This window comes from Hemibagrus wyckioides, linkage group LG21 (assembly GCF_019097595.1).
Source record: "Hemibagrus wyckioides isolate EC202008001 linkage group LG21, SWU_Hwy_1.0, whole genome shotgun sequence".
NCBI classification, from domain to species: domain Eukaryota; kingdom Metazoa; phylum Chordata; class Actinopteri; order Siluriformes; family Bagridae; genus Hemibagrus; species Hemibagrus wyckioides.
Genome location: NC_080730.1, coordinates 9,167,172 through 9,193,797, shown reverse-complemented (window position 1 = coordinate 9,193,797; position 26,626 = coordinate 9,167,172). Strand labels below are relative to the sequence as shown.

General features: G+C 36.8%; 3 protein-coding genes across 9 annotated transcripts in view; 2 read left to right on the top strand and 1 right to left on the bottom strand.

The window, feature by feature from the left end:
- pparg (peroxisome proliferator-activated receptor gamma) overlaps window positions 1-5,225 on the top strand; it is a 35,259-nt gene extending 30,034 nt beyond the window's left edge. For 4 of the 5 annotated variants that reach the window (XM_058373186.1, XM_058373184.1, XM_058373185.1 and 1 more), the window contains exons 6-7: window positions 2,301-2,787; window positions 4,405-5,225. In XM_058373186.1, coding sequence (XP_058229169.1) covers window positions 2,301-2,787; window positions 4,405-4,652 — 735 coding nt within the window. In that variant the 3' untranslated portion in view covers window positions 4,653-5,225. The remainder of the gene's footprint in view (window positions 1-2,300; window positions 2,788-4,404) is intronic. The other variant, XM_058373182.1, reaches the window with a different exon arrangement.
- A 4,972-nt stretch (window positions 5,226-10,197) lies between these two features.
- tsen2 (TSEN2 tRNA splicing endonuclease subunit) lies at window positions 10,198-21,438 on the top strand. 3 transcript variants are annotated; one of them, XM_058374252.1, is made up of 11 exons: window positions 10,199-10,766; window positions 12,712-12,778; window positions 12,911-12,950; window positions 13,412-13,952; window positions 16,210-16,284; window positions 18,203-18,253; window positions 18,987-19,125; window positions 19,536-19,572; window positions 20,944-21,055; window positions 21,149-21,238; window positions 21,324-21,438. In XM_058374252.1, the coding sequence occupies exons 1-11, from the start codon at window positions 10,581-10,583 to the stop codon at window positions 21,381-21,383; spliced, it is 1,398 nt and encodes a 465-aa protein (XP_058230235.1). In that variant the 5' UTR covers window positions 10,199-10,580; the 3' UTR covers window positions 21,384-21,438. The 3 variants fall into 3 exon arrangements, 2 of the variants coding, with proteins under 2 accessions (XP_058230235.1, XP_058230236.1); XM_058374253.1 differs by having other exon boundaries at window positions 10,624-10,766; window positions 12,712-12,770; XR_009203078.1 differs by lacking the exons at window positions 19,536-19,572; window positions 21,324-21,438 and having other exon boundaries at window positions 10,198-10,766.
- Window positions 21,439-22,243: 805 nt separating this feature from the next.
- mkrn2os.2 (MKRN2 opposite strand, tandem duplicate 2) lies at window positions 22,244-26,113 on the bottom strand. Its single transcript, XM_058373929.1, has 4 exons — window positions 25,830-26,113; window positions 25,693-25,742; window positions 23,306-23,474; window positions 22,244-23,179 (listed from the first exon to the last, which is right to left on the bottom strand). The coding sequence occupies exons 1-4, from the start codon at window positions 26,030-26,032 to the stop codon at window positions 22,927-22,929; spliced, it is 675 nt and encodes a 224-aa protein (XP_058229912.1). The 5' UTR covers window positions 26,033-26,113; the 3' UTR covers window positions 22,244-22,926.
- Between the last annotated feature and the right edge of the window lie 513 nt (window positions 26,114-26,626).

Below are 26,626 nucleotides of genomic sequence, written 5' to 3'. Positions count from 1 at the left end.
AGCATATGTAAAAGTCAATACAGAGATTTTCAAATACAAATTTTGACAAAGCATCAAAAACATTTTATTTTTCATTCAGCCATTTCTTAAAGCTTTTACTGATTCGAGAGCAAACAGAATTATTGTTGTTTATAACGAATATCATTCACAGCAAATTGGGATTAATTAAGCAGCATCCTAAATAATATAACAGAAATCTTGCAACAAAAGACATGGAATGATGTTCTAAAATCAAGCTATGTAGATTCAATATATATTTATATTGGAGTGATTATGCTGCAGTCTTATTTCTAAGTTACTATGTTGTTTATTTTAATGATACTAGGCATACGTCTAAAATGTTTTATTCAAAAAATTCTTACTTTAAGTATATAGTGTAGTCTCTAGCAGGAGATATCAGCAAGGCTGTCGGACACTTGTTTTGACTGGCATGGGCTGCAAATGATACTGAAGGTGGTTGTGTCGAGAAATATTTATGAAGGCCACAGCATACTAAAGCTGTAAACCTGTACAGCTCTCGTTGTTGAACTAAAACATGTTCTTACCCAAACAGCAGACTTGGCTTACTCTGGCTTTTTTTTCCTCTCAAATAAAAAAATGCTTGTGCGTTCGCAGACTCTATCATAAGCCCATAAACCATTTTGAAACAATTCTTAATTCACTTTTACTAGCGTTATATAAAATATACAAACATGTCCACTCCTGCAAACGCTCACACAGCACGCTCGACCCAGAGGTGATTAACTTAAGGAGAAATATGTCACCTTGGGATTTCAGACAATCAGAAAATTTTTTCCTCTGCTTATACAAGAGTAAACACCTCGGGGATGATTTGTCTAGAATCCCAGACACCATTTTAACAACTAATCCCTACCTTGAATGCGAATGTCTGCTGCAGTTCAGGTTAGAAACCTTGCCTCATTTTGTATGCGACAGCACAGCGAGGACAAAAGGACAGCAGAATGCTGCTTATCCTGAAGAGAAGTTAGGTCTGCTGCGCAATAGTTTGGGGTTAGAAAAAAAAAACAATAAAGCAGTGACAAGGATCTGTCGTTTCTCTGTTGTGTGTTTTCATCTTGACTTTTACAAGATTCCGCACATTGAGTTCACCTCAAGTGAAAGTCAGCGCTATAGATGTGTCACTATACATCTGGTTTAGAGAGTTTGATAACTGTTTATTCTGTAGGAGGTTCAGATTAGTGTTATCAATAACGATGGCCAAGAAAAAAAACCCCGTTGATTTATTGTTAGTCCAGTGTTCTGGCTTTCCACTGGGAAGCACTGTATGTGGGAGAACATTTCTGAGGTCAGATTGATCAAAAAAAGATGTCAAGCATTCATTTAAAGCGCTCCAGTTCAACCTCAAATGACTTACTTAAAACAAAAAAACAAACCCTTGAGTCAAATTCAATTGCATTCGGCATCAAATAAATTAGAATGAGTTTCCTTCTTGTCCCTACAATATTTTATTATGTAATTAGTGGTTATCAGGCAGCTGATTTTATTAGAAAGATTAGATTAGCATTTCATTTAAAGATACAACATGAATATAAATCTCTTGCTTTTGGCACAGGCAGCGCAATTATATCTTAAATTATACGATAGCAAATGAAAATGTCGTAACACGTATTAGGTATTAGATAGGCTGCAGATCATTTTGCTTCAGTCAAGCATTTCTTTATAATGGTGGTGAGAATCTTTATAGAAAATAAATAATATAATTAGAAATTCAGTAATATAATTTATAATATATAATTACATATAATTACCAAGTTAACCCCAGTCATGTTTAGTTGCTTCTACATATCATCACCAACAACTGACCAATATAGAAAATAGCAAAAAATATATATCCATGTGATTTCTGTGAAATAAGTAAGCAGCAATGTAATGGCATACATTTAAATATGAGATAATTGACAGATGTTAAACTATAGCAAATATATTATTTTGTTATGTTTTTGTTCGTGGACTCCATTACACCATGGTTTCGTGGCATTCAGCGTATGTCAGTTTGATTTATGATGTAAATGCCAGGTTGTTAAAGACCGGAGTTATTGTATGGATAATACTAAATCCTAAATTTACTAAATACTGAATGGTTTGCAGTGTCTGTGTTTCTGCGTTATCCACATAATCCCTAAAACTAATATTGGAATTATTTCCGAAACCCATTAAATACTGAAACTTGGTTTCTTTTAGCCCACAGCTCATGTGTTATTCACATAATAGCTCATCACACAAGCGAAATTTTATGCTCGTAAGCTCATAAGCTTAAAGATGTTTCTTTTGCCCCGCAGCCGTTCGTTATCCATGATATGAAGTCTCTGCTAGAGGGTGAGCAGTTCATAAACTGTCGTCAGATCCCACGGCAGGACCATCACAGACGTCTGAGCGTGAATTCGGTTCAGTCAGACTTGCAGCGCGAAGTGGAGCTGCGATTCTTCCACAGCTGCCAGTCGCGCTCGGCCGAGGCGGTCAGCGAGGTGACAGAGTTTGCCAAGACCATCCCGGGCTTCCTGAACCTCGACCTCAACGACCAGGTGACACTGCTCAAGTATGCCGTCATTGAGGTCCTCATCATCATGATGGCACCGCTCATGAACAAGGATGGCACGCTTATCTCGTACGGCCAGATCTTCATGACCCGCGAGTTCCTCAAGAGCCTGCGCAAGCCCTTCAGCGAGATGATGGAGCCCAAGTTTGAGTTCTCGGTCAAGTTCAACATGCTGGAGCTGGACGACAGCGACATGGCGCTCTTCCTGGCCGTCATTATTCTCAGTGGAGGTAAGGCACAAGGGCAGGAAGCAAATCTATTCAAATCCTTGGGGAGGATTACCGTCGTGTTGAGTCAAGCTGCATTATGTAAATGAAAATCTCAGCGACGTCTTTTGGGTTTTCATTGATTTAATAGTTAAAACGGATTGAATGATCCTACAGCAAAACAACAAGCAATAAAGAGATTCACTTTCTTCCCTCACATAAAGATAATGATAAACAATGAAATGTCAGCTAGCACCAGATAAAGCATTACTTAATAATTAATGTACTTGCTCAATATCACATGGTGACAGTTCAAGTCAAGACGTATGACAGGGTTTGGTTTCAGTTGTAAATAAACATTGTCATCCTGCTGATTATTTATTACTCTAGACGTGTGACCAGCACAGAGCCTGAAATCACAAGAATAACAAGCAAGCTATGACAATGCATATCGTGTACTCAATCTGTGTACTTCTTATTAGAGCTTAGCCTGGCTGCTCCAGTAACAGGTTAGCTTACTCTTGTTCCTTTATACAGCATTTGGCGTAGTAAAAGGAGTTTAATAACAAAAATACTTTGTTTTACCCCTACTGACCTATTCAAATAATGCCATGCATGTGATGCTGGATGGGGAATTTGACATGTGTTGTCAATAGTAGTACTCATTTATTTTCACTAGTAGTCTAGAATTCTCAAGAAACCTTGCTTAATGTTTTATTCCAAACCTCTCTTCTTGTGAAAAAGGATCGTGGGATTTATGTTTGTCAAGAAGAAATGGGCGAGGTTGGACCTGAGGTGATATAAGGAGTCAAAAAAAGAGCCAGATCTTCAGTAGTCCCTTAAAGTAAAAAACAAACAAAAAAAAAAACACATACAGTATATATTTTAGTAAAACCTTACAGGAAGGTTACAGAACCATAGGATCTGACAGTTGTCAGATAATAGTCGTGGGTTAATGTAACATTAAATAGCTAACAGAAAGCAAAACCAACTTTTAGCTAGTAATATGCAGTCATCATGATTGTGTGTTAAAATCACATTCTAATGAAATTTCTCAAGCCGCCGCACGGCCGAGGTAAACCAACCGAACACACGGCCCCAGAAACCTGTTCTCCTCTCTTTTTATTTGTAAGCAGTCCTAATCCTTGAGGATTATTTAGGCATAAAAATTTTATACAACCAGCATTTTACCTCAAACAGTTTCTCTTGTCAACTCCCACACATATATGACTCATAATATGTTCAGCTTATACCAAGCCTAGCTGACATGGATTCATATGGATTGGCATTTGATTTGACCTCATATTGAACCCGAACATACAGATTTCTATTCGGCTGATTGCGCATATTGTTTATCGTTACTGTTGCTTCTCATCTCGGCGTGAACAAGATGTCTTCCCGAGTTATCTCAAAGATTTATTGGTCACTGTTTTGTGGCCATTTAATAACATGTTACCCTTGAACTTTGATTTTTTTTGGATTCACACGTGTGAAAAATTAACCTCGAGGACAAAATAAAATCACTCACAAGTTACTAATATATGACCTATATGCAGTAGGAAGTCAGACATTTGGAACAATTGTGTAAAAATATTTAACAGGCAGGTAACCTAACCAGTTACTTTGTGTTGACTCGTACAGATCGTCCAGGCCTGCTGAATGTGAAGCCGATTGAGGACCTACAGGAGAACGTTCTCCACTCACTGGAGCTCCATCTCAAAATGAACCACCCGGACTCGCTCCATCTTTTCGCCAAAGTCCTGCAGAAGATGACTGACCTGAGGCAGATCGTTTCCGACCACGTTCAATTCATTCAGTTGCTCAAAGATTCAGAGCTCAATATGTGTTTACATCCACTGCTGCAGGAGATCATGAAGGACCTGTACTAGTGTACGGATCGGTGCGTGTTAGCTGAATCATGCTTTGGTTTACTGCTGAGGGTTGTTTTTTGCTTTCAACAGACAGAGGAAGATGGAATCATCTGTTTAGTATCAGCATGTTAGACAGAGAAGGTCACTTCTTCAAGCAGTGTAAAATTCTGCTAGAATGGGAAAGCAAATATATTCTAGTTTTTATTGGGTTTATTGGGATGCACATACATATTTGGAGAAAGCTGCCTTTAAACCTGGATTGGAAATCTTTTTTTTTTCTTTCTTTTTTTTTTCCCCAAAAAGTGCACCTTCATTTATATTGTTTGCGACGAAGAGTTATTAATAAAAATGTAATATGTGATAAACCCAGAATAAACCTAAATGACATAAAGTTTTTAAATTCTTTGCTGACGTGAACAGTGAAAAAACAAAGAGTAATATTATCTGTGAAAGTTTTTGTATATTGTTCTCACTGGGGGAATTCGATGTGAAAGCTTTAATTTTTGATTCTATAATGCATTTTTTTGTAAATACAATAAACAGATTTTTAATGCCAGGCTTTTGTCGGATGTATTGCATTAAAAAAAAAAAAAAAAAAAAAAAGGTTGATGAAATGCTTGAAATTGTAAATAAATATTTTCGCATAACATCTGTCTCAGCTCTGACCCTGATTGACACTTGTGCAAGATATAGCATGTCCACCTTCTAGTTTTGCATTTTTGTTAAATGGCTTTCTTCTGATTGTTGGACTGGCAGACTCAGTTACACGCAAAGCCATTTCCCAGGCATTACGTCAGTCGTTTATTGTGTGTGTGTCTCTCTCTCTCTCTCTCTCTCTCTCTCTCTCTCTCTCTCTCTGAGAACACACCCTGTAGTGATTGCAAAATCTGACCTCCGCCGCTCCCCACAGCAGCTTCACATCTGCCACTTAATCATTGAATTACATCTGACAGGCTGAAGACTAACATTTTTTTTGATGTCATTTTGTTTTACCGATTTCTAAACTCGGTGGATATATTGGGTAATATGGAGGGACTCTAAAAACCAATGGATAATTCACAAATGTTAAAAATGTCTGTTTGCTTGTATAGCTTGGCTCTGGAATGCATGTAGGTTTAGCATCAAGCGAACCGCATTCCTCAGTCACACCAGACAGTGTCATAAACCAGAATATACAACCATTTTATTATGAACTCCTGTACACCTGCTTATTTATCCCATCAGCCAATCGTGTTGCTGGAGCTCGATGTATTGAATATCACGAACAACAGCATGAGTTAATGTTCAGATCAAACGTCAAAAAATTTTGTTCAGTGTAACTCATGGCATGTGGGATTTCAGAAACTGCTGATTCTCCGGGGACCTTCACACACAACAGTCTCTAGAGTTTACACAAAATATTGCGAAAAACAAAAAAACTTCCAGATGGAAAATGGCTAGACTGGTTTGAGCTGATAGAAAGGATACTAGGAGTAGGAGTTACTCAAATAAGTACTCGTTGCAACCGTGCTGAGAAGAAAAAACATCTCAGAATGTTTACACATTAAACCTTGAGGTGGATGAGCCTCAACAGCAGGTTCTGCTACAGTCAGGCAAGAAGAAGAATCCAAAGCTAAAAAGGATAGAGGTTCACAGTAAGTGAATATTTGAAGATTGGTAATACATCACCTGGTCTTTATCCAACCGCCTGATTTTAGTGAACCTGTGAAGGCCACTATGTAATGATGATTTGAGGTGAATATATTATACATACACCATATATAAGAAGCAACACGTAGTCCTGATTTTCATTGAGACAGATTAAGGTCTATTTTGTTTCTTCAGATTCAAGTTCAAAAAGCCTTTTATGCTTTGAATGATGACAGGAAAATCTTAAATGGTGGATCAAGATGTTTTGATTATTACGATCGTCTATTTTATTCATGATGATTAAAACGAAGGCAGAGCTAGCGATCGAGCTCACTAGTCTCTCCGAACTGCCACTGTGGGCTGAGACGCAGAAGAAGACATTCAAGCCAACTCAGCTCTGTTCTCGGATCGGATTCTTCCTTGATATGACTTTAGATAAAAGCATGTGCCAGATCTCAAATCCAACAAACAATAATAGAACCGTAAAGTAAATAGCAAATGTCTGCAACAAATTAGCGCTTGTATAACAATGAGGTTATTTCATAAACTCATAAGCTTGTTGAGTGAGAAGCGGTCCAGCCTATTCTCCACAGGCTTGAGTACGAGCGCACAGCAAACACACGGAGCTGAAGAATATTCTGGAACGGTCCCGGCCATGCTGTTTTGATGATGATGATTAAATGTGTTTTTTTGTGTTGTGTCAGCATATCCTTACTTTGTTACTACCAAGTCTCCAGTGACCGAGTCCTGCCAAGATCCTTCAAAGATGCTGCCAAATCATTTCGAAAAAAAAATACATTGCCCTGTTTTAAAAGTCCTCACAGGAACATGGCCAAAGACAGCATTTAGTTTAGGAAACAATACTCTTGTGCTGTTTGTGTTCTCTGAAAAAACATCGGCTTTCCTCAGTGCGCTAGGTTTAAATGTCTATATATGAATATGAGTTGGTTTCTGTGTGTGAGTGACCGAGAGAGAGAGAGAGAGAGAGAGAGAGAGAGAGAGAGAGAGAGAGAGAGAGAGAGAGAGAGAACCTAAAGCAGGTCAAAGAAGGCATAGATATAAAATAGATAAATTTAAAAAAATAAATAAATAAAATGAATTAATAAGTACATACATACATACATACATACATACTTAGATATTATTAGAATTAGAATTATTTTTTAATGCTTAAACAGCATCCAGATAAGCAAATAAAAATATAATAATATAAATAAGCAATATGTTATGTTATATATAAATATAAAAAAGCAATATGTTATGTTGTGACGCTATAATGGTCATTCATTTTAAATATCTATTAAAAATTCATTTTTAGCCTACAATGATTTTAATAAACGTATGAAAATAAAACATTAGAGCAATACATTAAACAAATGAAAGAAAAATAAATGATGAAATCAATAAAATAAAATAAAATAAAGAATTCCCTAATTTGCCATTTAAAATTTAATTTATAAATGTAATATACACACAATTCCACAATTTTATGTACAATAGAACTGTATGTTTTAATAATTTAAGTTTTTTTTTTTTTTTTTTTGGTTATATACATTTTTACTCATTTCTCGTTGCTTTTTTTTCCGTCTTCAACACGCAACAACTCTTTAAGTAAAGTTTCAATTTTAATGGTGTGCTGGATGTGTCAGGATGTGTGACTCACACTCGCACGCTTCAGACGCATTTTGTTACAGTTTATGACAGAATTTCGCCAGTAACGATCCTGTTTCACTTGAATCTGGAATGTATAATCATTGTAATTATTATTAAATATTCATAGAGGCAGAAATTTACAATGAATCAATTAGCAACCTGAAATGAAAGATGAGCATGATAATTATTAAAAAGAGTTAAAGATCTATTTTTTTCTAACTATTTTAAGAGACAATATTGTATATTTGGTGAAAGTTAAAGTTGTAGTTTAAAGAAAAATTGTTGAAGATTACACACACATAGATAGATAGATAGATAGATAGATAGATAGATAGATAGATAGATAGATAGATAGATAGATAGATAGATAGATAGATAGATAGACAGGTAGACAGGTAGACAGACAGAGACAGATAGACAGACAGATAGATAGATAGATAGATAGATAGATAGATAGATAGATAGATAGATAGATAGATAGATAGATAGATAGATAGATAGATAGATAGATAGATAGATAGATAGATTTTTTTCCTATAATAATCCTCGATTTTAAGGTTGTTAATTGTTTTAAAAAATATATTTAAAAAATATATTTACTTACAAAAAAGAAAAGAAAAAAGGTGTAGAGAGAAATTACAACAATTTTAAGACAATCCCTTCCATGAAATAAAAATCAGGTTCCGCACAATTCAAAATAAATTCTTTTTACACAGTATTAACAGTGTGTGGAGGGGGAATCCATTTGTTCCTGTACTTTATATGATTATATGACTAGCTTTTAATGATCAGAACTTACCGGAAGCCTGCACAGTGCTCCAGAAATTCAAATATGCACTTCAGAAAAATTCAAATGCAGAAACCCACTACATCATCTAGGATCTGGAAGTATCGACTTCTGCACTTATTCTTTCCACAGCTGACTACATGTAACCACAGTGGTTTCACACTAAACTGCTCATGTTTCTAAAGATAACCACAATGGAAAAAAAAAGATGCTGTTTATACAAATGTTGATTATGCAGTCCTTAGACATGATGAGCAGAAATGCAGAAGATGATTTCAGGGGTGGTATTCCTGTATTTCTGCATGCTAAGATCCTCCTACACACGCATAGGATGAAACCAGCATTTAAACACAGTCATAGGGGAAATCATGTTCTTCTGAACCTCTTTTTCACCATTAATTTGTAAAGAGGCACCATGGGGGGGCTGTTTTGAATTATTTCTAGCTCGAGGATTTCTTGCTTCATCTAAATCTGCCTTCCTTTCTCAGAAATGCATACTTTCACTAAAACGTTTTGCCTTTTTTTTTTATCTTTAACTACATGCCCTCTCAGGTCACTGATTATACAAATAGTGTCACAGTTTGGCAATCACCCAGAATTTATTGGATTTTAGCAGTTGGTTCATGTGCATGGTCAAGTTACTGTGGATTTTGTGTGTGTGTGTGTGTGTGTGGTATTTTTTGTTTTTGAGTCCTACCCACATTACAAACATGAAAACGTTTCAATGAATAAGACTTTCATATAAAATGTCATTTTACTGTTAGACTGTTATACTGCTATACTGTTATATAAACACCAAACATTTGTTTTATTTTTAGTTTGTCATTTTTTTTAAACAATCAATATACATACTGTCCATATATGAATATTATCAGGATTTCTTTAAACAGCCTGATGCCCATCATACCCAAGGTGCCTGATGCAAGCTGCGCAACGACAGATAGGTATAGAATACCCCCTACTGGCTGATGAAAAGCTTTTACAGCTGTAATATATATTCTCTGTATATATACAGTATACTCTATATGAGCAGTTCATGTACATAGTGTCCCTTTACATTCATTAACATTGCAAGGAATGTCTCAAATCACATAACTAGCCAGTGCATTATAAACCTGCTGTTTATTTCACAGAATACTACCAATCCTGGTTTGAATTAAACACTTAAAGCCTTAAGAACACTTTATATATTTTTTTTTAGAAATGCTTTTCTATTAGATTTTATTTTTGTGACAAAACACCTCACACCAAGCTCCTTCATCCTGGTAGCTAGCACATGCACACACTCCAAAAGCTCTTCTCAAATTATACTGTGATTTATATATTCATTTTAAAAAACATGACAATAAATAAACAATTCAATTTTTATTTTGTTACTATATATTCAGTTTATTCCTATTTTTTTCATACTTCTTTTATCTAGAAAATTTAAGGGACCGGAACTAAACACACACACACACACAAGTTAAGAGCCACCGGACTGTTATAAGTGCAACACATGAAGGAAGAACTAGCGATTTCTGACGCTGATTATTATTTATATAATTCGTGAGGAAGTAGTGTGATAGAAATTACTTATACGATATAAAATGCACGTTTGATTTTTAAACATTTCGACTATGTTCACTTTATCGAATGTAGTTTGCTAACGATTGCCATTTAAACCCGCTTTCTTACAAGCACCGCCTTCTTTCTTGACAGTGCCTGAGTCTGAGCTACGATTGGCTAGAATTCTCACAAAGGGCTCGCTGATTGGACAATGAGTAAGGTGGGGGGGATAACCTGCCGTGAGACAAAACACAAGACTCAACGTCTCTATCACCGACATTATATTTTGTATTAATGTGTTGGACATTTGAGATATAACTTGATTATAAATGGAAGCGATATTTCACCCTCCAAAACGGAGGCCAAAGGTCTATGAATCTTTCGAAGCACCACTTCCTGTTTCGTTCAGCAAAGATTCTCCATCAGAACAGCAGATAGATATATACAAAGCTGAAATCACACACCAGCACATCCTAGTCAGAGAAAGTGAACACATTCAAGCTCTTTATGGAAAGGTAAGCTTTGGTTTATAAGCTTTATTCAACCAGATCAGCATTGAATACAAGACTGGTGACCCACGTGCACAGTAAACACGTGCACGTGCGTTGCAAAGGAGTGCAAATCAGATACACCAGGTGAACCTGAATCTGAATTTCAGACGAATAAAAAAAAATAATGACGTGGTTATGAAACGTTTTATTGTCAATATTCTGTATTAGATATTCACTTTGAAGTGGAACTGCATCTTGTAGAAATTCAGGTTCAGCAACATAACCCTTGACCTGTCTTTTGATTGGCCCGGCAGGGAGATGGAGTAGATCCCGGTGATCTGATGTAACAAATCTGTATGAAAGGAAAGAAATCTGTTCACCTTTGAAGAATTCCTGATCTTTACAAACTTTCTGATGACATTCCATCTGGTATTATGATTATAAAGGGAATTCCTCTTTTGTTTTCCTTGATCATGATGTTCGAGAGATTCAGTAGACACACCAGTAGGCAAATTAGATCTTCAGCCAAATGCCAGTTTTTTAAAACAAAAAAAAGTAATAAGAATACGTGTGCTTTATTCCAAAACAAACATTGTCTCTTCTCCACATAAGTACATCTTGAAACAAACAGGTCAAAAACACTAGCTGGAAGGATTTTTGGACGTACCTGTTGATTAAACAAAGCCAAGGAATTTCATTTCATACAATTGAGGGTTAAGGGCCTTGCTCAGGGGCCCAGCAGTGGCAGTTTGATGGACCTGGGATTCAAACTCACAACCTTCCAATCAATAGTCCAACACCTTTACCACTAAGCTACCACATCCCCACACCTTTACACCAGTACAAGCACGGTTTTGTGTAAATCCCATCTTGAGACCTCCTTGCATTTCTTTTGGCTCTGCAATCACAGATGACAACTTTGATAAAAGGATAGCTGGCTTTATTTTGAGATCAATACCACAGTCAGTTTTACCTGAACTTGAAAATATTTTATTTGGCTTCACTTGTTATTAGAGAGATGTGGGAAACGTGTTTGTTTTTGTTAGATTTATTAGTCTATTACATATATGTATATATAAACTTGTAGTCTGTGTAAATTATGTTTTCTGTTTAATACTGTGTGCTTTGGGTTTGTTTTATCAATGTATTTATTTGTGTTTTTTTTTTTGTTTTTTTTTTTGTGTAATATAGGAATAGTTAATATGATGTCATGGTAATTTATAGATTTTTTTTTACAATTAAAAACATCAATTATGAGATGATAAGCAGCTGATACTATTGTTTCTAATATTTTGATAATACAGATTTTTTTATATAAATATATATAAAAATTTTATAATACATTTTCAATATAATATATATATATATATATAATATATGTTTCAGCATTTCCAGCTTTATTTAGTGTAAGTATTTTGTTACTTTAGAATTTTTATTATTTTATTTTAATGTATTTTTATTTATGGATGGATCGATGGAGATACTTTTTATTTCATTCTTTTCGTTTGCAATTTTGTGGGTGGTTTATTAAGTAACCTATACATTTAAATGCACATCATCTGCCATAAAAAGGTTTTAATATATCATGGTCTGATATTTTTGTTCTTTCACTTGCCCCTTGCATGATTTGTTTATATCGTTTACATTCTTGTCTGTGGGTGTATATCATATTCATTTTGTTAATGTTTTCCGTATTTCTATAATTTAATTAAAAAAAAAAGTTGTTCAACTCTCACACACATTTATAGGCATTTGTAAAACAAGAACATGTATTGTGTGCTGTTTTGTCAGCTGATCAGAAAATGCCTCCATATTTAAAATACACATCATGATAAAGTGTACATTGTTGAGTGTGCGGTAAATAAAGGGGGCAGAAGCCCTTGGAAGAACAGTTTGAAAGCGGCTTATTTATCTCCACGAATTAGCCACGGTACATTTCAACCATTTGCTCTTGTTTATGTCTTTCCAGGGTTATTTTGGTAAAGGAGTTCTGTCCAAAAGTAGACCACAGCACAGTATTTCTGAACGGTGGGAATGTGGGTATTAATGGGAAACTATTTGCATGCTTCTTCTTGTTCACACAGAGGTCATAAATGGCAAAATACAGTACAATAAAAATGTAAACTGTTTTTAAATGTTTCTCCTTATTTTGTCTTTCTTTTATCTAGATGTAGGTGATAGTTGTTTACCTGTCATCCCCTTGGCAAAGTAAGTCTCGTGAAATTTTGCTCTTATTGCATTAATCTTTGTGTTTCATACATTTATTTTTAAATAAATCCATGGACTGTTTTCCTAGTTTTAATATGTTAATAATCTTATTTTATATTATATTATTATTATATTATTGTCTCTCTCATTCCTTGCATGTGGTATAGGTTTAAATGATTTTTTTGAGTGAAACTTTAAAGACCAATTTTAGAGTTAGAGTCATCTTTCCTCTGAATATCACTGCTATTGCTGTTTTCCCTCATTTTTTTAATGACAACAATCACAGTGCTCAGGCAAGTTGAGGGAAAAACAGCTACCTGAATTTCAGTCTGATTAGATCTGATTTTATCTGTGTCAAAATCATATTTATGTAAATTAAGCCTGTTATTATGATCGTAACCTTAGGTATAAACTGGAAATCACTCTGTTAAGCACTAATCTGCTCTGTTTGTGTTCCTCAGATATGAGCAGCATGTGAGATGGGCTCGCTCGGCTCTCCTGGCTCAGGGATTGGACGAAGAAGCTGTCAGTCAGGTGCTGAAGGAGCTGACACATCCTATCGAGCTGGATCTAGAGGAAGAACTCGGTGAAGAGCAAGCTGACTTTCAGGAACATCAGGAATCGGAAGAGTGTCCGACGCAAGCTTCAGATCAGGACCAAATGATGGAGGATGTAGCAGCTGCAAGAAGCGATGATGGAGAAGGTTCAGGATTCTCAGAGGCTAAGAGACCACGTAGACAAGGAGATCCACTCTATGATCCTCTAGCTGATCTATATCCTGAAGAACCTGAACAAATCGATCCAGCCAAACTCGCTAAGATCAAATGCAAGAGACATGATGATTGGATCGTTCATTGTGGATGTCGAATAGATGCGAGTGAAATGATGAGTGGTGGGTCAGTGTCGGACACGAAGGGCTGTAATCTGTCTGTAGCGCATGGTTACGTTCTGGTGGAGGAGTCTGAAGAAGAAGATGAAGATGGAGACGAGGACATCAAAAGAGTAAATAAATACCTGTTTGGTTTCTTGTCTTTGTTTGGCCATGGCCATGCCACTGAACACTGCAAAAGCTTTTTCAAGAACTTTTGTGGTTTGTTTAACACTCTTTCAAAAAGTGGCTGTAAATGCTCTAAACTGAGATTTTTCTAATCCCGATAGTTAGTTTCTCCAGCCTGTGGAAGATCTGTGGGTGCTTCCTAAAATTGAATTGACAAATTCTTGATTATTTGGTCATTCCTCCTTCACCATCTTTAAGGATATGCCAGTCCTTCCATCCAGAGACCCTGGCCAGTTTTGCTTCCCTAGCTATGTATGGCTGGATACTCTCTTCCCCATCAGTTAGAGTGATGCTAGCCAATCACATGCCTTTGTGAGCTTATGTATGCAGAAGAGGGCAGAGTTAAGGAGTTAAGCAGTTCACATTTAAATAGATGTAGTTGCTTGGATCTTCATGTCTTGAAGAAAGCACATGGTAGCCTTCACCCTCCCCGTAGAGCTAGATAGTGGAGGAATGGGGGGGGGGATTTACTTTAATGTCGTGATTCAGAGAGCAAGAACATTGCGTTTGAATGATATGTTTGGGCTTGATTCATACTGTCCTTGTTTCCTTTTCCTTTATTTGATGACGACAATCATAGTGATATGCTCAGGCATGTTGGGGTTAAAAAGGCTACCTGTCCTTGTTTCTTTGTCTTGCATCCCAAAGCTAAGTAGCAATGAAAGGACTAGAAGAAGCTCAGTCGAAGAAATAAGGAGTGTCTTTCCATAATGTTTCCTGGGACACACTTCTTCCCTGCCTCAAACACTCGTAATTGGCTGTTATACACGATCTGGCCAAAAGTATGCGAACACCTCATACCCATAACACCTATACGTGAAATGTGTTTCATCTAAACTGTTTCCACAAACAGCTGGAACCACACACTTGTCTAGAATGTGTTTGTTTGATTTAGAATTAACATACAAAGTGAAGTCTATGAAGTCATGGTTTGCAGTGGAAACCAAATTCGAGTGTCCTGCACAGACCTCAGACCTCAACCCCAACGAACACCTTTGGGATGAGCCGGAACACCACGTTCCAACTGACCCTATCTGCCAGGCATTAATACACAACCTCTTGTGCTTTTGTGGTTGAGCCATGATCCAAAATCTAGTGGAAGAGTGGAGGTCATTATAAGAGCAAAGGAGCAACAATCAGTATTATTGTCCATGGGTTTGGAGTAGGACGTTTAATACACAGGCGTCCACATACTTCCGACAATATAGTGTGTATTACTTCACTGATGCGTATTTGAGCTCGTAAATTGAGAAGTAATGCAGCACTCCAGCGTTTTAACAGCATGTCATGTGCATCTGCAGCTCTCTGTGTGTAAACCAGATTTTCTCAATCGTTACAATGTGTAGTAATGTTGTCTCAAAAAAGTGTAAAGTACTTTGCGTCTTCCAAAGGCTGGAGATTTTTTTTAAAAGAAGAATCAGGAGCAAGCAAGGATGAAATTCCAACTGTGTCCACCTCCGTCAGTGTGTGATATCAAGTCAATTCTTGCACGTTTTACAAGAAAAATAAGCGAACTAAAATATAACTACAAGCACAAACTATAAGCGGTATAGCAAGATGATAAGAGACAATAGCTATTGCATAGATGCGCCCCATTATCTTCTTTTGAACGCAGTGCATGAGAAATCCGTATATTATCTCATCACTCAAACAGTTCAGCTCTCTTCACGCTGATGGTTGCTCAGGGAGTTTGTCATGTCATGTCTTACATTGGACAGTTGTAAAAGAACAGCACAAGCGAGTAAATCAGGTTTGTTTTTTTTGTTTTGTTTTTTACCCCCGCTGCATTTCATGGTTGTGTTACACAAAGCAGATTTGATCACATTATCATGTAATGGATTTATTGTGGCATGCGAGCATAAAATATGAGCCTCGATAGCGTCCAGCAACATTTGTACACATTATCAACTATGTTTTTTTAATCTGTTTTAGCTTTACATATAAAAACCTACATCTATTCTTAATTATTTATCTGAAATTAGATTTTCGTAGCTGTCTTTTATAGAAGTTTATAATGTCTCATACGTTATTGTGACTTGTAGGGCGAAGACACACATTTATTTATTTTTCTAAACGCACAGGCGTGGCTCATACTGTGAGGGCAACTTAGAGTTCATGAACTTTGTTAACCTCTAGCCATTCTGCGCTATTACACACGCATTAATTGTTTACATTTTTTATTTATTTTTTCGTGCATTGCAGAGTACAAAAGGCAAGCTGGTGTGCAGAATCAACCCTTTTAACATGATGGAGTACCTACAGCTCAGTTATGAAGAGGTAAGAGAAATCTGCAGGGCGAAAGCTGTCTGGTTTAATATGATCGATGGAGGGGAAAGGAATGTGTTACGCAACAAAGAGAAGGCTTTATGGATGGGTTAGTAAAAGCATGTAAGCTCTCCGGTCAGTGTCAAATGCATATAGCAAAGCAATGCATTTTATTATTATGAATCAGTTACTAAACGCATTCCTCAAATTCTCCAGCATACTTTGAACAGTAAAGGGTTTTTTGTTGTGTTTGTTGGTAAAATTCTGTTTGCTAGCGAAAATGTTGGTTTAGTGGTTAGCATGTTTTGTTTCACACACCCTGCGTTTGGGGTTTGAGTCCCACAGACAGTTGCATGTCTTAAATTAGCATCATGTGAATGTGTGCTCACCAACATTATGATGTTACACACGGCCCGAACCGGCCAGAAAATAGAGCGTGTTTACAAGCTGAATATTAGTGAATGATTATCATGCCTTGAGATCGCCTTTGAATCTGACACGAAAATCAACTTAACAACAAAGTGTTAATGTTATATATTTATATAGTGCTTTTAACAAGGGACATTGTCTCAAAGCAGTCTTGCAGGAATATAGAAACATAGAACAATAATAATTATTAAGTTCCAAATCAAATTAATCTTTTATCCCTGACGGGCAAGCCTGAGGCAAGGGTGGTAAGGAAAAACTCCCTGAGATGATATGAGGAAGAAATCTTCAGAGGAACCCGAAAAGGGCTTAAAAGGGAACCCATCCTCATCTAGGTGACAGTAAATAATCTAAATGGAAACATTATAAATAATTTCCTTTCTACAACTGTTTCTAGTCGAATGGGATTGTGCAAACAAGTGCTCCTGAGCAACTAATATTTCCGGTAATTTCTGAGTTCATTATAGGCTTAAGTCATAATACATTGACACAAATTACGTGACTGTAATACATGGTAACTGTTAATACTTAACTGCTAATTTCTGCTGGAGAATTTCTATTAATATGTTAGAGTGAAGCTAATGGTATTCCACTTGAGTTTAATTGCCGGAGTCGCTTGCTTGTTATATCAATTAAGTTCAATTTTATTCGGTTTTAATTTTATTCACTGTCGCAAAGCAGCTTATTAGGAATATACAAATTAATATTTATCTCTAATGAGCAAGCCAAAGGCATGGGTGGCAAGGGAAGAATCCCTGACGATAAAAAATGAAGAAATTGTCATAATACAATCTAGTTTGCTACTATAATTCAGATTTCAAGGAATTCTATACAACACTGATTTTTACTATACAGCACTGATGAGGTTTTTTTTGATTGAAATAAAAATATTTCCGTTTTGCTGCGGTATTAGCTTCACAAATTTTTCCCAGCTGCATCTCATTACCTCAGAGTGCACCACACTCTTCCAGCACTCTGCTATTAATACACTCATTTGTTTTCTTATCAAGGTGGAGATGTTCTAAACTTCAGTTTAGCCATATTTTCACAGCTGGATCTGATCGAGGGAATCCAACTCTCCGAGCCAGTAGAAACAGTTAAAGAAGCCGTGAAAGCGTCCGAATGTAGATATTTCGTGCTCGTTCTCTTCACAGGCTAATATTAACACAAGCCTCCCTGAAGGATAAACATGGTCGACGCTAATATTTCAGCCGGCGAAGACGGATAAACCCTGTTCTATCAAGCCGCGTTTACCCGAGAGTATCGTTAAAGAGTCCGAGGGGGTCGAGGTGAACGTGTGCAGTCATAAGAGGCGCTATTTACAATCCCCATCGTCGTTAATTGATTGTTAAGGCCATCAGGTTGAACTTTTGGGCAGTGTGATCTTAAAGTGAACCCATTTCCACCCATACATCCCAGTGCTGAAAGAACATGAAGTTTTAAGTGTTTTCTGGCTTTTCTCTTCTCTAATTTATCACTTATGTTCCATTTCTTTGCATTGCAGGCTTTCTTCCTGGTTTATGCACTTGGATGCTTGTCAGTTTTCCGTGATGGGGTAAGTTTAACTCATTCCACGGTACTGTCTTGTGCAAGTTTTTTGTCTAATGTCGTTAAGTCGATTTTAGTTATCTTTTGATGAGAAATTCATGTTTTCTGGTCACTAAATCTCTCAGTATCATTTACATAATAATAGCTATGAAATTCTGCTTAGATGACCATCAACAGGAATTCAAAGACCAGTAAAGATTGCATCCAAATCACAATTAATTCAAGCTTAAATATTAATTATAAACGATAACACCTCTCAATCCATACTGCTACAGACCCAAAGAACTTTCGCATTACTAATATATTATATTTCTGTCATAATATTTCACATTATCACACTATCACACATTATGTTTTTGTTGGTAAATATAAAACAATCTCATATAAAAATGAATATGAATCATTAATGCTTCTTTTATTATATGCATCACATTTTGCTTACTATTGACTACACATGCTCACTACACAGGGTATAATAAAGCAGCATATATATATATAGCAAGGAGCCTTGGTGCTTCATGTCTCCAGTGACTAGCTGAATTTTGAGTTCAGGTTACTATAGACCTATAGTGTCGTGTGTGATGTGAGATGGACTGGCATGTCTACAGGAAAAGAACTGGCAATATGTTTAAGTTATTGCAAAAAAAATCTTTATTCTTCTGCTGTATTAGTCAAAGCTTAGGTTGGCTACAAGGCACCAAACATATCCTGTAGTCTTGTGGAATTTGTTTGTTTTACAGGAAGCCTTGACAATCCTTCAGCTTTGGAGAATGTTTCGTTCAGCACAGCCTAACTTCGAGATGACGTACGCAGTTTATCACTACTTCCGCAGTAAAGGCTGGGTGCCCAAGTCAGGAGTTAAATACGGCACTGATTTCAGTAAGGAAACTCAACCACACCACATACAGAGGCTTTAACTGCTAAATGTAAATGTTCTCCAGCTTGTGCACACACCGATCCTGTTATCATGGCCTTAATTCCATCGTGTCCCACTTCAGCTGTTCACAAAGAGAAAGAATATCCATCTGGTGTAAGTGGAACTAGTTGACAGGTGAATTATTCAGCTGGACTAAGCATTGCTTTCCTTGATCTCCTTACCTTTTCGTCTGATGGGTTAATGTCAAGGCCAGGAAAGTGACTCTTGGCACTGAATTCGGAGCATGAGACTCATCATGGCACCGTAACGGCCGTGTTTCTGACACACGAGTCTCATGTTTGGGGCAGTATAGAGTTACATCTCTTCTGAGTACTGAGATTTTGCTTAATGCTTTGGGGTTTTTTTTCTGCAGTGCTGTATCGGAAAGGACCACCATTTTATCATGCAAGGTTAGTATTGATTTAGCTAATATGTTGGAATAAACATAATTACTTGGTGCTTGGACCAAGTTTCATCTCCATCGGTGAACAGTTGATATCTTCAATAAGATTACTTCATATTAAAACTAGAATGAATTTCCTGGATACATAATTGTACTTTTTGGCCATGTAGTGCACAGGTATAGACGGGAAATGATTGATAATCAAACTCTCTGGTGTCCTCCTTCACCTCTGGCATGGTCATTAGGAATAAATTTGATATTTATATCCTGAATGTAAAGCCTCTTTTTGACAATGCCCACTGTTGAAAGCACTATACAAATAAAATAACATTAAATTGATTTTTTTCCCCCTTTTTATTAAGTCTAAACCATCTGCTGAAACTATTATATTGTTAATAAATGTGTTTTATATTATAATTCCAAATAAATATGGAGTGTGAAAAATACCAAAATAAATTAGCCAGTCTTGCTAATTAGTTTTCTTTTTAAACACACTTGATATTGTATGATAATTGAAATGCTAGAAACACTTAAAATAAAAAGATATACACTAATTTTAAAAGAAAAAAAAGAAAGAAAATAGGAGAAAATGGATTAGTGGATTAATGGATTAAATTAAGATGGATAAATTTGTATCCTTTAACATTTATTTTTGGCATGTTCAGATAGACATAGTTGGTCAGTTAGACAGCAGTTGGTCAGTGTGATGCTGATATCATAGTCGTATTTGTTTTTAGCAAAATGTCAACATTCATAGTTGATATGGTTTTTTGATGTTGATGTGGTTTGAGAGGACAAGTTAAAGGAAAAACGTACAGCTCTGACGTCAGCTTCTGCAGATCAACATCAGAGTACTGTAGCATCATCTTCTTCCAGATAAAATGGGAGATGGCACATGGATATGGAGTTTACGATAGTGTTTTGAATTTGCCAGTGTTTAACTAACAGTGCTTGGAAGCCCCGCCCCCTTTCACCAACATTTCATATGCTCTACTCTTCACCCTCTCTATCCGACTTAGTGATCGGAGGATTTTAGTTAGCATTAGACATGTATCAGATGTAATATCAGTTAACTTTATTTGTCAGGGATGCCAGAGAAATTGTGTTACACTTTCTGTTCTCTTGACCGTAGATTACGGTTCATTTGTTAATTTTCCTAAAAGCCCAACAAAGAGCATTACAATGAAAGCTAATTTCTAGAGACTTGTTGAATCTACATCAAGGCGTAATGGAGCTGTTTTGGCAGCTCTTGATGGCTTAACACCTTAACACATCTTACGATGTTTTTCCTTTAATTTGTACCGGTATATAATTAGGGCTGTATGCGAATGATCTTTTGGATATGTTTGTACATTTCACTCCTGCTTTTGGTGTGTAGCTACTCCGTGGTGGTGGAGAGATCAGACGAGTCGTTCCAAGGTGCTCCTCTGAGGCCTTTTACCTGGAGATCTTTAGCTGCTCTCAGCCGGATCACTGCTAACGTCTCGAAAGTAAACCCTTATCTCTGCCTTTCTGACGTTTCTAAACCATCATTCATTAGTATATTAAGTTCACATACTATTGTGTTCATGTTTCACGTGTAGGAGCTGATGTTTTCCTACGTGGTGGTTCCATCGGGGATGACTGAGGAGGACTTCTCTTCACCAGAGTGCCTGAAAAGACTCAAAGTTCAGGTCGGGCATTTACATAGATTTTGATTTCATTACAAATACAAAAAGCTGTGTTTGACTATTTGTGTATGGGCTTTTTTTATTTCAGGAGATTATCGTGAGCAGATGGATCTCATCAAGGGAACGAACTGAGCAGGAAGAAATCTAGAAATGATTCTGCTCTCGAGTACCATTAAGCCCTAATAAAAATTCTTTATACTTTCTTTAATGCAGATTTCGTGTGTTTGTTACTTAGTTTATTGCAACATGCAGACATATCTTACCCTGCAGACTAGAAAAGGAAATAGACTTGCTTATAATATTGGGTCCATGGTGTAGAGCTCAGTGGATTTTCCTGCTAAATTGAAACTGCAGCACTGGTGGCTTCATCCCTGAAGCTGCATGTCTGATGTTCCATAGTTAATTTTTTGGCAGTTTTAATCATCATCTAGATATTAAATAATGCACAAGATATCAGCTTCCTAGTGTGAAGAAAGCACCCTGCAATAACTGTAGGCAATGTCTGCCATTTGTCTTTAATAGAAGAATCCTATACTTCTAATTTAATGACCAAAAAAAAGCACAAAAGGCTGCTTCAAAATCAAGCATCCTGGAGAGTCTGATTGTTGGATTGTTGAGTGATGATGTCACATGACATGTCCTGGCCCAAATACTCCTCTGAATATCACAGAGTTTGATCATTATATTCTGTGATCACGAAATCCCGGAAGTACTTAACAATAGTAGCAGCCATCCATTTTCTGAACCACTTATACTACACAGGACACCCACAGGAGACTCGGCATACAGGAAGAAGGGACATCCTGGACAAGTTTCCAACTCAAAACAACACAAGGGCATTGTTTTATCACGATATTAGAATTCAAATTTATTTCTTCGCAGATGATAATGATAAACAACCGTATCAGTTTGTGTTCCTTGCTAGAGTGATTGTGTGGTGAGATCAGGGTTCATGCTTAGTACATTTTATACACAGAATTAATGTCTTCTTTCAGACAAGAAGATGCATAGAAAGGCATGGCTGTTTATTAAAAACCCAATTTTAATACAAGAGCCAGGATAAGGTTTCTGAAACATACTTGTATTATTAGTCAGATATCAGTAATACATGAGTCAGATATTAAAAGATTTGAGTCAGATTCAATATCATTAGTTTGTCATTGAGACATACAGTACTTTTGACTGGCATTGAGCATAACATTATGACCACCTGCCTAATATTGTGTTGGTCCGCCTTTTGCTGCCAAAACAGCCCTGACCTGTTGAGGCATGGACTCCACTAGATACATGGGCCCCCCACCTTGCAACTTACTGGATTTAAAGGATACTTACTGGACTTATAGGACTTAAAGGATAGATACTGACCGCTGCAGACCGGGAACACCCCACAAGAGCTGGAGTTTTGGAGATGCCCTGATCCAGTCGTCTAGCCATCACAATTTGGCCCTTTGTCAAACTCGTTCAAATCCTTACCCTTGCCCATTTTTTCTGCTTCTAACACATCAGCTTTAAGGACAAACTATTCACTTGCTGCTTAATATATCCCATCCGCTAACAGGTGCCATGATGAGGAGATAATCGGTGTTATTCACTTCACCTCTCAGTGCTCATAATGTTATTGCTGTTTGGTGTATCTTTAAAGCAGAACCCAGTTAAACAGAAGAGTTGAACCAGCATTGGAAAAACTCAAATTAAGACTTCCCATCTTTCTCTTCATCATCCTGTCCTTCCTGCGAGTTTCTCTTTGGACTGTCCACAATATAGAAGTGGTTCTGGGAAATCTCCTGACACAGCATGGTGTACTTGGATGCCCTTTTGACACGTGGCAGAATGAAAGTCTGCGTGAACTCGTCTTTGCTGAGCGCTCGCTTGGATTGCATGGCCAGCACGCAGTTTATAAACATCAGTGTGTAGCTGTAGCAGTTGTGGTTTTCCTCATTAAAGCTAAAAAAAGAAGCATCAGTGAACCAGAGAGACAGTAACTGCAGTATGTTGATACATTTGTTAGCTAAACAAAGTCAGTCTGTGATTTATATCAAACAGAAGTGTCCAAATAAATCAAATATCTACCTTTGCCAGAGTGGATCCCACATCTGGGCTGAGGAGAATTTCTCCAGATACTGATCCCACTGATTGATGAGATTGTACATGTCAGGCTGGACTAACATGATGCTGATGCAGTGTTCCCAGCCCTCACGGTCTCTCCGCACGCCAGACTTAGTGTAGTTATACACAACACCTTCACAACATTAAAGAGAAAGAATGACATTTTCCTGGAGTACAGCAATGAGTAGTTCAGACAAAACTAAAAATCTTTAGAAAATTTCATTTTTTGGTCTCTAAAATTTTATGGTGTCATGTGTTTTGCACTACAGATATGATCTAGCTAGCAAGCAAGGAGTTGCCATCGCCACCGGTTTCACCCATGTGCAAACTACAGGTCTAAAACATTCTCTTTTATGGGAAACTTTGGGAAAGTGGAACAAAAAAGGCTGGGAAGGAAATGACGTTATAGCTGCTATAACATGAATGATAACAGAAGCTTGTTACTGTAATCCTTAAAAAATTACTTTGGCGATTATTTTCCTATAACACAACTCTCTATTGTGTTTAAACTTCTTACGTACACATTAAATATATTCCACTTTACAATGTGTACCTGAGGCAAAAATATTCTGAGAAACAAAGTGATTGTGGCTTCTAAAATCCTCAGACAAGCAACATTCCATTCAACTGTTTATATTTAACAAGTCTGATTAAGAAATGAATATCTCGACTATATGAGTAGACGTGTAGTGTAATGACTGAGACATTCAGATTATATGATGAGCAACTGGAGGCTCTACACTTCTATTTAGCAGGTAATATTTATATATTTAATGTATTTAGATATTTAGGTATATTTAATTTGTACTGAAACTCATATCCCTATATATCTACTGTATATCACTGCACTCACTCAACTCCTTTAACCCTGTTTTTATTTCTTAAATTCCATCCCTTCCTCCTTCTACTTAGACATAAACTTTATTTATTTCTCAGATTTTTATTTATTTCTCAGATTTATTTCTCAGATTTTATTTCTCAAGTATATATATATATATATATATATAAGTATATATACTTTTTAAAATATTTTTTAAAAATATATACTTTATACTTTCATGCCTCAAAAGTTTTTTGCCATATCTAGTTGTATATTTCCCACTGGGATGAATAAAGTATCTATAGTAAATCTATCTATCTATCTATCTATCTATCTATCTATCTATCTATCTATCTATCTATCTATCTATCTATCTATCTATCTATCTATCTATCTATCTATCTATCTATCTATCTATCTATCTATCTAGTTAGGATCACTACTAGATTATTACACAACCAGGAATAAAATACTAAACTGTGCCTTGTGCTATATGTCTTTTTATACTGTTAGTTACCTGAAAAATTAAATATAATTTCACTTCATATGCAGTAAGGCAACAAAAACAGATCAGTTTCTGTACGGATTGAAAAGCATTTTGTGTTACACTTGTGTTGCGGAGTTATATTTGGAGTTATTTGTCTGTTTTTGGTGGTTCATTTCCACAGAAATACATAGCACTTTACCAATTCCAGGTACCTAAATTCTTACTTCTTATTAAGACAACAACTTTCTTAATCTGTTCCATATTACAGGAAGCTATCGCACACACTCTGGAGAAGAGTACAACTTTTGTACGTTTCACCTAGATATGCATGAAGTATACCTTTAAAGGAATTAGCCTCTTAATTAGAGCAAGTTATATTTAATTTATACAGCTGATCAGTTTATGATTAAGAGCCTTTTCTATTTCAATTTCCCGCAAAAAAAAAAAAAAACCTGCAGATGGACACAAGCAGAACCTCACACAGTTACTGCTTTTAGCCTTTTAGCAGTACACCCAGTACATCTACAGAACCTGATGTTTATATTAAAAGGGACAAACATGTTTCTATTTAAATAAGAAAGACAGACATACACAGACTGAGCAGAAGAGGGTTAAGATCTTTGGTCAAAGACCAAGCCGTGGCAGTTTGGTGATCCTGGGATTTTAACTCACAACCTTTCAATCAGCAGTCCAATGTCTTTTTATTGATATTAAAAAGCACACTTCATAAGGCTACCATTCCAGTGATGAGAGGTGCAGTTAAAACTATTTTCCTAAACCTGTGGTGTCCAATCTTATCTACATAGCGCCGGTGTAGGTCCGGGTTTTCATTCCAGCTGAGTAGAAGCCACACTTGAGTCTATTGAAAGACAAGATGAAGCAGGTGGACTCAGGTGTGTCTCCTGCTGGATTGGAATGAAAACCTGCACCCTCACCGGCCCTTTACGGATGAGATCGGACATCTCTGTCCTCAAGTTTTATTTCAGATAGGGGCTATGCACAACAGAATATAGATTCAGTTTATCTTTTCTAATCATGACTCACCATTTGTGTCAGTAATTCCAGTGTGCAGATCTGATCTACCATCATATTCTCTGTAAAGCAATTTCACGTTAGATATTTTTCATAAATAAGCAGAATAAATAAATAAAGCGGATTAAAGTCAGTCTTTAATTGTGTACCTGAGCGTGTTGTCCTCCGCTGGAGCGATGAGGAAAGCACAGGGTGTTTTGTGGCCGTTGGTGAAGGGGTTAGGGATGCTGATAGGTGCCTCCTCTAGCCTTCTCCCGCTGAAGCTTGTGCCACACTCGGGGCATTCCTCTGGCACAAAGAAGCAAAAAATATCTTTGTCACAGTGACTGAATTTGATCACGCTCTTATCCATTGAAGACCAGCATTGGGAGCGTCTAACTGCTCGCTCTGCTCTCCTGCACCTTCCCCTTCATTCTGGCAGCCTGAAGCCGTGGAAATGGAGGCCAACAGGTGCGTTTCAGCAGTCTGACGTCTCCTGATCATTTGTAACACGCCTATCAGGTTGCACCCAATCCTACACCTGTGGAGCAGTGCTGTCTGCACAGCAACGTGTAACAGCCGTTTAATGCTCCAGTTCCTGTAGAAGGACACCAGTAGAACTTCACACACCTACTGCTTCAAGCAGAACCCTCTGCAGTCCCACTTTCCATGACACTCTCTGTCTGCAGCATATGATGCTCATATTAGAACATCCATGTCCATGTCTGTTTAGATACATAGGTTTAGAATGAAAGCTGTGTTTGAAAGAAACACACATTTATTTTTATAAATGAGAAAGAAAGAAAGAAAGAAAGAAAGAAAGAAAGAAAGAAAGAAAGAAAGAAAGAAAGAAAGAAAGAAAGAAAGAAAAAGAAGGAACGAAAGAATGAAAGACAGAAAGAAAGAATATTAGAATAACCATGTCCATGTCTGTTTAAATGTGTAAGAAAGAAAGAAAGAAAGAAAG